Here is a 16,135-nt window from a genome sequence, read left to right on the forward strand (position 1 = left end):
ACCAGTGCAACAAGGTGGCTCATTTGTTTTTAGAGTTTTATAGAGTGATTCACTGTTTCAATCATCGGCAAGAGAAATAACGGACATTGTGAACCTGATCATTACTAACTCACATCAGAAATCTAAGATAGTTGAAGGTTAGCAAAGTAGCATTTTAATATTAGATTCCAAATATAACAGTGTGTGTGTGTGTGTGCCTCCTCTCTTTTAATTTTGAATTTGGTTGAACTCCATGATGAATTACAAACTTCACTGCTTGTATGAGAGAGTGGGGAAAAAAACAGTTTTAAATTAATGCTCAGCAACTGGTTCTGCAATTAATTTTGACAGCATTCATTTTCAGTTTACCAACCGGCAACTAGTGAACCAAATGATTAATTTCAGACGCTGATTGTCGAGTTATGTCGGCGCATTCATGCGTGCGGCTCCGCTTGTGTTGACGTTTATCCATATTTTTCCATGTATGTACTGCGGTTTACAGGATTCCAATCCCGACATGTTGGCTGACGTTGGTTAGCAGTGGTTGACCCTATTGGCCGGTCTTTTACGTTGATGTAATATTTCCTTTACAATATACATTCACGCGCTACATTCATCCACAGGAAGACAAAACACAAATGTAGGGAAAATGTGTGTTTCCATGGCGCAGTCAGACTTTGCAGTCAGCAATAGGTGGGCGGATAAGTGGATTGGCAGTTGTGTCTAAAACCTGCTTCAGTTCGCCCCCAGGACCTCTGTGAATTAAATGTGAATGCAGCGCTGGAGATGTTATGCAAAGAAAGAAAGTAGGGATGGAGGGTATATAGAGAGAGAGAGAGAGAGAGAGGAAATGAAGGGATGAAACGAGAAGGTAGAGACAAAACAAAGAACAAATGTAATGAGAGACTTCATTAGTTCCCTGTGAGATTGGGTTTAGTGAAATAATTGCGCAGGAGTTAAGCATTGTTACCAGTGGTGAGCTGTTTATGGCTAAGTGTACAGTATTCAGCATTCAGGGAGGATTGCTGTCGGCATGTTGACATCTCATTTCAACCTGACACCCACATCTTTCTCTCTATCTGTATCCTTTTCTCTGCATCTCTTATTTCTTTCCGTCTCGCTGTCTCTCGATCTGCCTGTTACATAAAAAGGGACATTTAACGCTGACTGGCTGTGCTGGTCACAGATTTCTTTCTGCTGCAAACAGAAATGTGGGGGTAATAATCAGGATTGAGACCGATTGAGATGACAGTTTTGGGTTTTTTAGAGCTGTCAGTTAAATTTGATCTCAGCTCCCTCACCATGCGGATGAAGTTTTTGACAGAATAAACTCCTACAAGCTGCTAACTTTTATTTACATCAGTATTATTCATATCTATGTTTCTATTTTCATATCATATTTCTATATTTCATCACCTCTGTTACACCAAAATGAGCAGGTATGAGCAGTTTTTTTAAACACAGCTAAACCCCCTCACAAAAAAAAAAGCATTGTGACCCCTTTCCCACTGCCAGTAAAGGAGATGCTCTCTCACCTCGCTGTCTTGCCAGTGTTGCATCTTGCACGATATGAAGAAGAGGAGGAAATGAGCGTGCCATCATTGCAGAAGCAGTTAAAAACCAGTCCAGAGAGTATGGACCCATCTGTATGTATTTGAAAATGTGTGTTATATTAATGTATGTCAGTGGCGGTGGCCAAAAGCTGCATATGTACAGACAGAGCATAGGTTGAAATATAGAACAAAGAAAGCACTTCAACTTTCTGCTGCTTGTGTGAACTTGTTTATCATAACTTATAAGTTTGGTCCTTCTGATACAACTGATCGTGTCACTCACTGTATGAAAAGCACAAAGCTTTCAGGGTGCAGGCCACAGATCATCTTATCAGTTTCCAATTCCAGCTGTGACTGGAATTGGAAACTGATGACCTGGTTTCCTGCCTCCTATCTGACACATTTTCTGGTTGCACATATGCTGCTTTCCTGTCCTCTCACACTCTGTCAAACACACACACACACACACACGCACACACACTCACCCTCTCACTCTGGTGGCACAGTACAAGTAAGTCAGACTTAAAAGAAAACACACATGTGTCATAGAGGCCGGTTGGGAATAAAATCGAGGCCACTGGGCCAGCGCTGGCGGCATTCATTCCATTTCATATTAATGAATTGCCACCAGTGAATCTGCTGGGACGTTGAGCTCAATTAAAATCCTTAATCTGAGTGAAGAGTGTGTAGCAAAAAACACTGTGGCAAGAACAACTCACCCACACACCAAATTAAATCACTGGGATTCCTAAAATGGTCAATTATATCCTGCGGCAAGCAGATTGACACAGGTGGATCTGACGCTTTGATTAGCAATACGATGTCTCCCAGATGACTTTGTGCTTGTGTGTATGTGTGTGTGTGTGTGTGGGTGTGTGTTTGTGTGTGTTTGCGGTGTGTGCTTGTTACTCCATTTATAACAGTGCAGGTTCAGATCGTCTCCACTGAACCTGTTGCCCTCATGTTGTTACAAATGTTCTGATAACTCCCTCATCAGACCTAAGTGATTCTGATCCCAGCTGTGGCTGCACACATCTGTGTGTGTGTGTGTGTGTGTGTTGGTTTCCCATCATGTGGTGTGACAGATATCAGCTGTCCCTGTGTTGCCCCAGGCTGCTGTCCCTCTTGCAAAGTGTGATACTTTGCTAAAATGGTTGCTCTTTAGACAGAATGAATAATACAACAGGGCGGGAGTTGGGAGTGATTCATTAGCCATCTGGCTCAAAGACAGACACACAGGAGTGAGAACAGTCTCACTCTTTTGCAGCCGTTTTCCTCTGCAGCATCAAATGTGCACGTAAGGCCGGATAGACGTCTGGTGGCCAAGGGGCTAAAAAAACTAGTTGGACCCTAGTTCACCACTCCACTCCATCAATTGTACCATATGATTATCATTTCTGGAAGCTATGGTGGCCGACTGCTTTTAAACAATGTTTCCCATCAAGTGATTTACACATAGCTGAAGTGTTAAGCTAACATTTCTTAAGTTTAACGCATTAGAAACTTTATAAACTGGAGCAATTTGATACTGGACGTTTGGGGCCTTGGGCATTTGCAGCCTTTATCCAACTTAATGTACAAGATTGGAAGTTCTTTACTCTCTTTTACCACAGCTCATCTGTAAACCCAAAACCTTGAGATAAATTACAAAAAAACTGTTTCAATTACAAAACTTATTGAAGAAATAACTTCCAGTGTCTCGTCAACATCATGTTTATTGTTCCTGGTGTTTTTAAGGACAGCAGAAGTTGTCTCAGCTTGTTTAATTGAGCTGAATAAAAAATAGCCCACGGTCCCAGGTGGGTTTTCTTTGGGAAAACATGCACCCAGCCATTTATCCTATGACTAATAATGAGCAAACGCCTTTTCCATTTAGTCCCAGTTATTGATGTTAGCATTCGACACATCATTTATGTTTTTCCCTATTTAATTCAGACATTAATTTGTTGATGCATTATGTTGATTCAGCTGCTTATTACCATATGCGGAGCTGTGCTGGAATGTGAGCAATGTGATGCTGCTGATTACTGTAGTTTTTGGCAGTGTTCTCAGTGTAGGTGGAGGTGTGTGGGAGAGGCTGCATTCTGTGCATGTAATGAATTCATCCTCTCCAGAGCCAGTTTGGTACAATACTGAACAACAGCGCTTTGCTTAAAAAGCCAACGAGGAAGAGATTAGCCTCTCACTGTGAACATTAACTCCTGGCTGGATTGTTACAGAGTTGAGTCAGAAGAGTGACGCATGTGCAGCAAGTAGCAGCTATAAGTTTAATTGTCTCCCTACTTCACTGATAGCTCTGACATTTTTCTATCTGTAAATATTTCTTCATATAAAATGGAATTTAGATGTAGATATAAAAAATCATTTCAACTTAAAAGCAAGTAAAGATAAAACTGAAAGGAGTGAATAAGATTGAATATGAACATTTATACACATTTGGAGGCGATCTTGATTTAAAATGAAAAGACATCAAAACTTTGAATCTGCTTTTGTTCTAAGCCAGTGTAGGTGTTCACCTTGATACTCTCTCACATGTGTGTTGCATACATCATTACTTAAAGAGGCTTGATTCTGGTCACTTTTGGAAAAAAGAGGTCTGTTCATTTTGGTTTTTCATTTAAAAGTCTTTCTGTTTAAAAAGTTCTGCACTGCAGGTTTAAATAAAAAAGGACCAAGTATTGAACCCTGTGGAACTCCATGTGTACTCCACTTTTTTATGCCCCATTTTTTAACTTTAAACCTGTTTTGTAATGTTTGCTAACTTGTCAGTTCTGGTTTTGGAGGTTGGATGATCGATGCAGGACCAGTGGTTGAACAGATGCAAATATTGTTTATTAGTAATCACACAGTAATCTCACTGCTGTCTTTAGAGGAAGGCTGTATTCTGAAACACCTCCACAGTTTTGTCAGTCTGTTTTTATATGGATTCATCAAATGAGGTGATTCTTTTTGCTGTTTTTCATTATGTGGTTTTGCCTTTTTACTGCCTTGGTTCTGGGGAACATTAGTGACGATAGGTGCAAATTAGTGAACAGCATGTCAACTGTAAAATTAAAGAAAAAAAAAAATTATCCGCAAAAAAACAATTTTCTAAATATAAAGAAGGAAAATTACCTCATTGTGTGTGTCGGTATGATTCATGGGTAACCACAGTCAGACTGAATGTTTGCTTTAATTTTGAGGACGCCTCTGTGGAATTGTGCTCAAAGTGCAGCCTTGAAGGAGCTGTGCAGTTGTCCGCTTTGTTCCGTGTGTTTGGTTTGAAGGCTGTTTTCCACATCTCTCGATGTGTCATCTCTTTTCTCACTCACTCACTCACTCAATATCCTCCTTAGTGCCACAAAATAAGAGAAAAGAAACAAAAACAAACATCTCGTCTGTGTTTTGTTGTTTGTCGTGTGAATTAATTCACTTTACCTAAATGTAATATTCCTCCACCACTGGCTGTGCTGCTGGTTGTGTGTAGACACTCTTGACACATGTACAGAATCAGAGGAACACATCCAGACGGAGGTGTAAATCCCACACTAATCTGAATCTAGAGAAATATCATGAAAATCTTAGTCTAACATGATCCAGTTTTTAGATCAACTGCACAGACGATATATAGATGGATGAAATGAAAAGTGAAGCCAAACCATCTCGATAGCCATTAACCCCACCCCCTCCATGTTAGCAGATGGGACATGGCACAAAGTTAAAAAAGTCATTTTACAAAGATAAACTCTCAATTGTTCTGGCAAGTTTGATTTATATTGTTTTTACTGCTATAGAAATCACCATGAGTGACAGCCAAGACTGACTCTAAATTGGTTGAGCGAGTGTATCGGCAGGACCTTGATACTGCGGCTCCACGGGCTGCAATCAGTACTGCGCAGACTCTGGTTTTCAGATGACGTCACCAGCGCAGGATGACAGCACCACTGCTGTGGAAAGATGCTCGCTCCGTCATCCTGCACGTGGAGCAGTATTCAGTTTTGATGGTCAATTTAGAAGAGCTTCTGAGCTCGGTGTTGTGGACGGTGAGCTCTCGATGCTTTGAACAGCGTTCTCAGGTTTATCCGCATCAGCGTGAACACGGCCTCGCTCATTCACTCACTCACTCACTCACTCGGCCTCACTCCCTCCCACTGCTTTCAGGAGAGATTCTGCGTGGGCTTACACTTGAGTTGCTGCCATGTGCTTTCTACCCCCTGCTCACACACACGAGCACACTTATACCCTCCCCCACACTTCCCAACACCGTCCAAAGATTTTGTGAGTTGTATATTTGTATCTGTGTGTGTGTGTGTGTGTGTGTGTGTGTGTTTGTGTGTGTGTGTGTGTGTGTGTGTGAGAGAGAGATGGACAAATGTGGAACAATAATTATGATTTCTAGGATCATTTCCACAGCTCAGTTAAAATATTACACAGCAAATTAGCGTTGGATATTTATGCTCTTGTCAGTGCAAGCATTAGTGCTCAAGGCCACCAAATTGGCTCGGCTTATAATGAACTGAGATGAAAAATGTTGCCTAAATTCAATGAATGTTCAGTTTTTAATGTCGAGACTATTGCAGCACTTGGAAATTATTAACATTATCTTACCTCAGATGAAAATAACACAAACCCTGATTTAGCCATTGCGGCAAGAAAACATAAATAATGGTGAACGTTGGTATAAGAGGTTGCCTGTTGGTTGCCCATGATGCTGCTTCTCAGTGTTTGTGTGTAGGTGGGAGAAACGTGAATATGTGCGTGGGCAGATGTGAGTAGAGATGCCTGCCAGGTGTATGGTGTGTTGTGCATTCTTTGTCTCTCACCGTTCACGTCTGGTGCACTGAATAAATATATTGTACGATTCACTGGCTGCACGATAAACCGTGAACACTTTGTTATTCTGCATCTTTCTTTAAAAATGAGTCACTTCTCCAAAAATGAACTTGAGATACTTCCATTTGTTGCGCTTTACCTACTTTTGAAATTAAATTTGAAACACAATGTGGACAAAAACATCTGAAGAAAGGACAGAGAGGCTTGGCACCAGATTGAGTTATTAATGGATGTTTCCACCCTTTTATATGTAACTGTTGTCTTTTCTCTTTCTTTACTCTCTGACTTTATCTTCTTTTTTAGGCCATAAGTAAAGTAATCTGTCTCCCCTCACAAAACAAGAATAAACTGATGACAACCAAATTACTTGTGATGGAGTATTTGGGCCACGAAACAAATCAGAGAAACAAGTCGCAATTTTACGAGTATAAAGTTGTAATATTAATAAAAATAAAGTCCTAATGTTACAAGAAAAGTTGTATCAGAAGTTCACCAGCATCTAAAGAGGAACGAGGGGCATCTTGTTAAATTATACTTCATGTTTTGTCACATCAGCACCATCAGTATCAGGACTTTGAAAAGATTGTGTAAGAAACTGTGTTTATTCTGTAGAAAGGAAATTGCCTCTTTTGTGGGGGAGGAGATGTTCTGCATGATATTCAAAGTGGTTTTTGTAGAAACAATGAGATTCATATTCAAAATTCTGATTCCAGAATAATTTGAACACAAGCAAGCACAAGTTCTTCTTGTTATTTCCTAAAGACTGTTTTCTTCAATTTGGCACTTGAACTCCATCATACTTACTAACATTCCTGTCCTCAAAATTATCTCTACATCAATTATTCTATATGCATATTCTGTTTGCCTCCAGGATCTTGGCCACAGCCGGAGCCCACATGAACATCCCAGTTGACCTTCGAACCCTGAGGGCTGTGCGAGTGCTGAGGCCTCTCAAACTCGTCTCCGGGATCCCCAGTGAGTCGGTTACTGACGCTGCTACTCTTATATATACTGCACTGTCAAGGTCAAACAAACTGATTTGTTAATGCACATCCTCATGCTTGGATGTTTTCCTCGTCACAAAAGCTGTTATTTCAGATGAGTCAGTCATGTTTAAATACAGATGATTTACTGGATGATGAACTAAAGTGACTGTACATGATGATGGTCTCTACTTGTCCTTTTGTGCCACATATGTTTCGACCCTTTTAGAGTGGAGTTTGACTCTTATGCTTGCGTTAACCTGGTGTTTGTCTGTGACGGGACGACCGTCTCTTTGTGAAAACCCTCAGGCCTGCAGATTGTGCTGAAGTCCATCATGAAGGCCATGATCCCGCTGCTGCAGATCGGCCTCTTGTTGTTCTTCGCCATCCTCATGTTTGCCATCATCGGCCTGGAGTTCTACAGCGGGAAGCTTCACCACACCTGCCTGCCGTCTGTCTACATCCTCGGTACGATCCGCACACACCAACTACAGACGCTTCCTGTTCCTGTTGTTCCATGTCATTGTTCTGGTTAATAACTGGTTAAATGTAGATACAAAAATGGGGGTGGACATTTACGCCTACGTTGAAAGGGATGCAAATTAATTATCCATCCACCATTATGCAAATTAACCACCTCACCATTCGTGGGCCCGTCTTGTCCTCAGATGCACCTGATTTTGTCCCAAAACGAATGCAGATAGAAAAATATACACATGCTTTGCTTTTTAGATGATGTAAAGTTGATTTGCCAACAGGTAGTTGTGTAAAAATGTATGTTTGAGAAACTGAAGCTCTCATAGATTACAGCAGCAGCAGCAGCAGCAGCAGCAGCAAGCTCAGGCGTGTTATTAGAGTAGTTGTCGGCTGATTTAGCTGCTGCTTAATTAGTCAACAGCTACTCTGTAATCACACGCTACACCATAGCATTTACTGTCATCGCCCGGCACAACCGAGAGATAGATTGAAATATCAAACAACAGAAAACAAATCAAAAACAAGTTTATCCCCTATAAAGACAATTGTTAAATTGTTTTTACACTTAATACTTAATTCTCATAGAATCTTTACACTTACCTTTATGAATATACATAATTATTTCTCATAAGTTGCATATTGGCCCACAATTAGTTTACAAACACACCATAACACAAATAATCCTCTCGTGTCTTTAACATCGATTTAAAAACATCACAGACAAACTTTATTTCTCTTTTTGTCATACACACATAAATCATGGAATATACAATGGGTGATGGGACTCATTTAGTTGTTGAGCAAAAAAAAAAAGAAGCACATTGACAGTATAACTAATCAATATAGTGTAACGGTTACTCCATGCTTCTTTTTTGCAGACAATGAAACTGTTGACTCGTCAGAGTTGGCGTTTGCGTGTGGAGTGAGGAAGTGTCCGGAGCAGTACGACTGCAACGACACCTGGATCGGGCCCAATGACGGCATCACGCAGTTCGACAACATCCTGTTTGCTGTGCTCACCGTCTTCCAGTGTATCACCATGGAGGGATGGACGGCCGTTCTCTACAATGTGAGCTCAAGTATCCAGTCAACAAACAAAACGCTGACCGCCATCATGAATTAATGAATGTTTTGGCTTTCAGACCAACGATGCCTTGGGTCTCACATGGAACTGGATGTACTTCATCCCTCTCATCATCATCGGCTCATTCTTTGTGCTGAACCTGGTGTTGGGTGTCTTGTCTGGGTGAGTGAGACTCTTCTTCTGGATGATACTGAAGCGTCTGTGTGTATTGTGGATTATGAGAGCTGTTTTCATGCTCCTGTCTTCAGAGAGTTTGCCAAGGAGAGGGAGAGGGTGGAGAACCGGAGGGCCTTCATGAAGCTGCGCCGCCAACAGCAGGTGGAGAGAGAACTGAACGGATACCGAGCCTGGATAGACAGGGCAGGTACTGGGCAGCAGAATAACTTACATCTGTAGATAAACACTTGTTATTTTGCTGATGGCTTGAAGTAAGTAAGTGAGTGGGCAGGATTTAGTCCTGCTCAGTGATAATCTGATCAGAAATGCCTCTGTCGCCTCAGAAGGTTCCAGGTTTTAATCTCGGCCTGGTTAGAGACTCTCAATAGTCTCTCGAGGGGAATGGTTGTTTGTGGCCCTGCGATACACTGGCGCCGGCGTTGGCTCGGCCTCTGGCGACCTGCCCAGGATGTACCCTGCTGTTTGCCCAATGTCGCAATATATTAGATGAATGGATGGATGGTTTGTTTGCTCTCATCATGAAAGGCTTTGTTCACAACAGACAAAACCTGATGTTCAAATGCCTCCAGATAAGACACATTTAGAAGGTGGAGAAATGATCTAAAAGTAGATTTTGATAAGTGTAAGAGCTGGACTTTGTGTCACATAAAAAGCAAATTACAGTATAATAACAGTATTTAACAACCGTGCAAAGCAGCTTTTAACTTAATAGCATATAAAGTACACAGTGCAACACAGTGTGTCTGTTTGTAAAATAGAGCAAGAAGTACATGACCCCAGTAAACTGCTGTTTTAACAGTTTTGTTTTCGATTGGATTACACAAACATAATTAAAATAATCATTGAGCTTCAGAGGTGCAGACTTGAAACTTTTTACCTGTTTCTCCCAGTTTTCAGTTGCTGGTGTTTTTTCTCACCTCATTTCTTTATTGAACCCTTTAAGGCCAAGAAAGTGAATACATGCATTATCCAAAATGTCCATAATTTGATTTTGTGAGCAGAAGTACACTTATACAGATACTGTATAATCTCATACAGTGATTTGCCTGCAGGTCCAGAATTTTTTTTCCCACTCCTGCAGAGTTTTTGGACCCACAGTAGAGTGGAGTTGCACATGCACACACACACACACACACACGCACATACACACAAACACACACATGCACACTCACACACACACACAGCAATCTACATTGCTAGTCTCCCACGCAAGCAGAGGGTGAGAAAAAGGTGATACTGACTCACTGACTTAAATTTGTGTGCATGTACATCCACACGCGCATTTCTGTGTGTTTACATGCGTGTGTGTGTGGTTGTGTGAGCTGCTGTGCATATTTAGTGTGCATGGATGTGGGTGAGTGTGGGAAGGGAGAGAGAAAACTAAGAGAGAGGGAGCGGTTGGGAGAATGTAAGAGAGAAGAAGAGCTCTCTCTCTCTGAAGGAGGTCACACTGGCCTCACAGAGCTGAGCTTTCATCAGTTCGGCCTCAGTTCCTGTAAATGTTTGCAGACGTCCTAAATAATCCAAAGCTGAAATCTATATTTCCATGTCTGATTGTTTGATTTGGTGAAAACAAGTCTGTGCATGACCTCGAGTTGTATTGCATTACAGAGGAGGTGATGCTCGCAGAGGAGAATAAAAGTTCTGGGAGATCGCCGTTGGACGGTGAGCTCACATGCTTCAGATTTGTACTCACACCTACAGTTAACACCTGTACCTAATACCGCTATTTATAACTACGGATGAAATCATTAGTAGATGTTGTACCACAGAAAATATTCATAATATGCATGATTGGTGTCAACATTTCAACTTATACAACAGCTCTAGTCAACAGTTTGAGCGCTTCAACAAATCACTGGGCTCGATGGAGTATATTAAACTGGAAGTAACCATGGCAACAGTTATTAATGTTGCTTCACCAATTGAATAAAATAATTGTTAGCATAAGGAGTCATTGACATTTGCTTCTTTTTCTTTTAAGTATATGGCCATAATGTGTTCAAATGTCCCCCTGCTTTTAAAGTTTAGATTTTTTTAATGTATTCATCAGGAACATCTGAAAATTCACATTATTTGGACCACCATAGTATTTAGTTCAACAATTATAACTCATCTTATCAAGACATATTTTATTATTATATTTTCTATTACAGTGTATACAAACCATTCACTATATGTTCTATTAATTTATATTAATGTTATATGCTCAATAGGGAGTACAACATTTTAAGTCTTCTAGGGTCATCACTTATTTTAATGATTCAATTTCCATTCTGATGTTATATTATAGAAGTTTAGTCAGTCAGAGATTCGCTAAACTTGAGTTTTTGTGGTTCTGAAGTTCTGAAGAGAGCGAGTAAGAAGACTGGTGCACGTAGAGGAGCACCAGGGGACGACAAGTACACCGACATATCCACGGCCAGTGAGTGAACAACTTTTCAGTCTGAGTTTTGGCCTCTGTCTCTACTTCTTCACCTTTCTCTGAGCTCCCCTTCTCTCCTCCTGTCATACGTTTGAACTCGTCGTCTTTCTTCCTCTGTCCTCTCCTCTCAGACATGTCCAGATCGAGGATGAACTTCCGCAGTGGCCGTCGTGGCCCAGCTGCCTATCTGCGACGTAAAGAGCGCATGTTACGCATCTCCATCCGGCGCATGGTGAAGACGGACACGTTCTACTTGATGGTGCTCAGCCTGGTGGCTCTGAACACCATCTGCGTGGCCATCGTCCACCACAACCAGCCCGACTGGCTGACCATCTTCCTCTGTGGGTTTCATGTTTGCTTGTTTGTTTACTACTCGATGAATGCATTACTGCCTCATTCTTCTTGGACTTAATTTCTTTTTTGTTTTATCGTCACCAGACTATGCAGAGTTTGTTTTCTTGGGGCTGTTTTTGGCTGAGATGTTTCTGAAAATGTATGGTCTGGGTTTCCGGCTCTACTTCCACTCTTCTTTCAACTGCTTCGACTGTGGGGTGAGATTCTTCATCCTTCTGATTTGATATCACGCTAGAATAGACTTTCATATCAAAAAGTTACAGAGAATTTATAAATCAGAAAACCCCATAATTAAGCTAACTGATGTATACAAAAATGGAAAAACCCAGCCTTTATCATCTCCTTGTGCTGTTATTGTGTTATAGAGCTTAAAAAACAGACACACAGATACCCTAAAAAATATAAACAGATATGCAGGAACAAAAATATGGAAGACAAGGATTAACAATAACTGTGATAAGCAATTTGAGAGTGTTAAAATACCCACAGCTCCCATCATCAGCTCAAGATGAATAAACAGTTTTCAGGTTCTTTTTATTTGCATGTGTCTGACGTCTTCTGCAGGTTATTGTTGGCAGCATCTTCGAGGTGGTTTGGGGCTTCTTCCGGCCTGGCATGTCGTTTGGTATCAGCGTACTGAGGGCACTGAGACTCCTGAGAATTTTTAAGATCACCAAGTAAGTGGGACAACGAGACATTTCAACTAAACTAGTCCCGGCTAGTAGAACTGTATATTAGAAAAAAGAATATGTGTTGTGTGTCTCTGTCAGGTACTGGGCCTCTCTCAGGAACCTAGTTGTTTCCCTCATGAGCTCCATGAAGTCCATCATCAGTCTGCTGTTTCTTCTCTTCCTCTTCATCGTGGTGTTTGCTCTGCTGGGGATGCAGCTTTTCGGAGGAAGGTGAGTAAAACATGCAGGATACAAAAGCCTGGTTTTATTTTGTGAACCATCGATGGAGAAAATGAGAAATTTACGTAGAGTTGTTCCAAAAGTGGACGGCCACTTTTACGCTCTATAGTAGAGTCTGTAAGAAATACAGCAGGACTGTACGACTTCATCATCAAATGACAATTTCTGAATAAAAAACAACAGGTTTCAGGGCATAATTATTAGATAAGAGGGAGAAAGGAGGAGGATCCAATATAGACCCTTGGGGGACCTCACAAAATAGAGGAGTACTAGAGGAGGAGTCAGAGAAGTATTCAATTATTTTGATATTTTACAAGGTCTTTTTCTAGCTTTTTTCCCTTTATTATTTCACACAGTTCTGTCTATTTTATTTATGGTATTTTTCCATTTCAACGTATTTTTAGATTTTGAAACATACTCTATATTTTACCTCTTTTATTCTATCTTTTATTTAGCTTGAAAATTGTTTAAACTGTGCTTTCAGTTTTAAGTTGTCTTTAACATTTGTCTCTGTTTTTGTATGTGTCTGTACAGCACCTTGAATCTACCTCTGTGTATCAAAGGTGATTTATGAATAAAAGAGCCTTGCCTTGTATTTAAGGCTGAACTGGGGTCAAGGCGAGCAGTAGATTATACTTTACCCAACATACCAGCTCACACCACATGTTTTTAAACGGCATCTACACCCTGTAATATATGCAGCAGTTTCTTCAATGGCCTCTTTGATAAGAATAAGAGGAAACAGCATGTCCGGATGAAAATAGCTCGTCAACCTCCTCCTATTCTTCTTCCTCCTCCTTTTCTTCCTTGGTCATATCTGACCCTGCTTCTCTATCTGCCTTCCCTCTAGGTTCATCTTTGAAGATTACACTCCCACCAATTTTGACACGTTTCCAGCTGCCATCATGACAGTGTTTCAGGTTTGGCTCCCACAGATCCCCTCATTCTGCCTGCTCTCCATGACACATTGCACCCTGGGATATTTCTCACCCCAGGCGCAGATTAAACAACTCTGCTCACTCGCTCTCCACCCCCTGCCTCCGCTATCATCCCACACATCCATGCGCACATATGCGCACATGAATATCAGACAAGTGAAACGTGAACAAATCCACATCAGATCTACAAAACCGACTGCACTGAGAAACAGTGTTTTGATCGGCACACATAGTAATTACTTATCTCGCTTCCATTTTAATATCACATCTTCAGCTGATTGGTGTATTTTTAGACCAATGTTCTCCTGGATCTAATTCAAGCAATGTAATTAAACATGTTAAATGTTATAACAGGTGCATTTGCCTACAGATTCTGACTGGTGAGGACTGGAACGAGGTGATGTACAATGGGATTCGCTCACAGGGGGGAGTGCAGTACGGCATGTGGTCATCGATCTACTTCATAGTGCTCACTCTATTTGGAAACTGTATCCTTGTTAAATGATCAGAGAGCTCAGATGTGGCATCTCAAACTCTACATGTATAAACACAAATAAATATGCAAAACTGCACAGTAAAACAAGCATGTACTGTACATGTTAATCAATGAATGAGATTCTAAGTCAAACACTATTTATAATATTATCTATAATAATATTATCAAAGAAGGATATGATGTTATATTTAAGTGTTGTTTGCAGCTGTAATGCTTTAAATAACAAATCATTATCTATGTACAGAATATCAAAATGTAGTCTCATCAGAGATAAGATAGTAACATCCAGACACGTCCCCACAGTGTGTGTGTCTTTGTGTGTGTTTCTTAACTGTCTTCCTGTCAGACACACTGCTGAATGTCTTCTTGGCCATCGCTGTGGATAATCTGGCAAATGCACAGGAACTGACAAAGGTTAGCACTGCTTGATCTTTTACGTAAACGCCATTTTTACCAATCAAATAATTCATTTTGTGTACACAGCCCTTAAGGTGAGTTTTTTGCTAGGTTAGTTAAGCTTCTCTCTAGATTCACTATTACTCACTTTTAGAGTTGGACAAAAAGACAGATCATTATTCAAGAAGATGCTGTAATATATTTACTTTATCCCCTATTATGAGTCACACTGCCATATACCTTGATCCTCCATGTCCCATCATGCAACTTGACGGCTCACATCCTTCAAACTCAACACCCACAGTTTAAAATCACAACCATCCATTTATTCGACTTAAGAAAAACCTGATGTGTTAAATAAATAGAGTGCCTTATACAACCATATTCTCTTTTTCTCTTCCTCAGGACGAAGAGGAGGAAGAAGAGTTCTTCAACCAGAGATATGCCAGAGGCAGGGATGGCCTGATCTCTGAGTAAGTTATCCATAAACAGTTTACAGAATCATCATTTGAACATGAGACACCCAGGGGGTTAACAGCCCTTAAGGATATCTCAGTGTTCAAGTGTGGAAGTTTCAGATCTGCTCTCCTCTTGAGCAAATGGAACATTTGAATTGGACCATTCCTTTTTGCAGCACATGCAACGTAATCAAACTAAAAGTTACATAAGATACAGGTGCTGTGGGAAAACTAGTGGTGGTCATGAATTTGATTATCATGCTACTTCAGTTATTTGGGGGAAGACATTTATGACATCAACCGAGATTAACCAATAAATTCCACCGACTGTGGACTCTGATAAAAGTGCAACAGGCAAATGTTTAACAGTGAGTTCCTCGGTTCTTTCGGCTGCATGGTGAATGCGAAAAGAAAGAAAGAAACGCATGTGTAAGGTATTGATGACACAGTAATGAATGTGTATTGAATGTGCCTGATGGAAAAGCATGACCCCTTAAGGACTGATTCTGCAGCTTCACTGAGACGCCATCTGTTTCTGCCTTGGCCTGTGATTGGTTATGACTAGCCTCTTTTGGTAATGAACTTCCTGCTCCTCTGAGTGACCCGGTGGCCTCCCCACAGGTCAGATGATCCAGTAAGTCAGGAGGAGGGCAGGAGGCAGTTTTCAGAGGAAGTCGGGAACAGTGGGGAGTCTCAATGTGTCGCTCTGCAGGGAGGAGGCACACTTTGGAGGGTGTCAGATTTTGGTCAAGCTTTCATACTAGTATGACTTGTGAGATCAGTATCACCATTGTGGAAACGGAGCTGTCGTAATGAGGGAAAAGGAGCTATCGGGAGCATTACTGACCTGGAGTGACTGACCTGGCTTTTCAAAGGAGTGTACTCATTATTGTGCATGTTTTACAGCATTAATTACAAGCTGAGTGTATTTACTTTTATAGCAGTTATTTCCCAAAAAGTATTTTTTTTATATATATATCAGTGACTGTGTTGTTCCTGCTCTCTCAGAAGCCCTTTGATCGGATGAAAACCAACTTGCAGAAACTTGAAACTTGCTTGTAATTCATCACATTGATGTTTTATCAGGTAAAA

The 16,135-nt window shown here is 40.8% G+C and overlaps 1 protein-coding gene across 8 annotated transcripts in view; it reads left to right on the forward strand.

The window, feature by feature from the left end:
- The window catches only part of cacna1eb (calcium channel, voltage-dependent, R type, alpha 1E subunit b), a 47,678-nt gene that overhangs the window by 13,445 nt on the left and 18,098 nt on the right, over window positions 1-16,135 (forward strand). For all 8 annotated transcript variants that reach the window (XM_020108961.2, XM_069511601.1, XM_020108948.2 and 5 more), the window contains exons 6-20: window positions 7,216-7,319; window positions 7,637-7,795; window positions 8,683-8,873; window positions 8,947-9,050; window positions 9,137-9,252; window positions 10,677-10,730; window positions 11,410-11,490; window positions 11,622-11,831; window positions 11,929-12,041; window positions 12,409-12,521; window positions 12,615-12,746; window positions 13,606-13,675; window positions 14,064-14,181; window positions 14,536-14,603; window positions 14,991-15,058. In XM_020108961.2, the coding sequence (XP_019964520.2) occupies window positions 7,216-7,319; window positions 7,637-7,795; window positions 8,683-8,873; window positions 8,947-9,050; window positions 9,137-9,252; window positions 10,677-10,730; window positions 11,410-11,490; window positions 11,622-11,831; window positions 11,929-12,041; window positions 12,409-12,521; window positions 12,615-12,746; window positions 13,606-13,675; window positions 14,064-14,181; window positions 14,536-14,603; window positions 14,991-15,058 (1,701 nt within the window). The remainder of the gene's footprint in view (window positions 1-7,215; window positions 7,320-7,636; window positions 7,796-8,682; window positions 8,874-8,946; window positions 9,051-9,136; window positions 9,253-10,676; window positions 10,731-11,409; window positions 11,491-11,621; window positions 11,832-11,928; window positions 12,042-12,408; window positions 12,522-12,614; window positions 12,747-13,605; window positions 13,676-14,063; window positions 14,182-14,535; window positions 14,604-14,990; window positions 15,059-16,135) is intronic.

Source organism: Paralichthys olivaceus, chromosome 16, assembly GCF_024713975.1.
Source record: "Paralichthys olivaceus isolate ysfri-2021 chromosome 16, ASM2471397v2, whole genome shotgun sequence".
NCBI lineage: Eukaryota > Metazoa > Chordata > Actinopteri > Pleuronectiformes > Paralichthyidae > Paralichthys > Paralichthys olivaceus.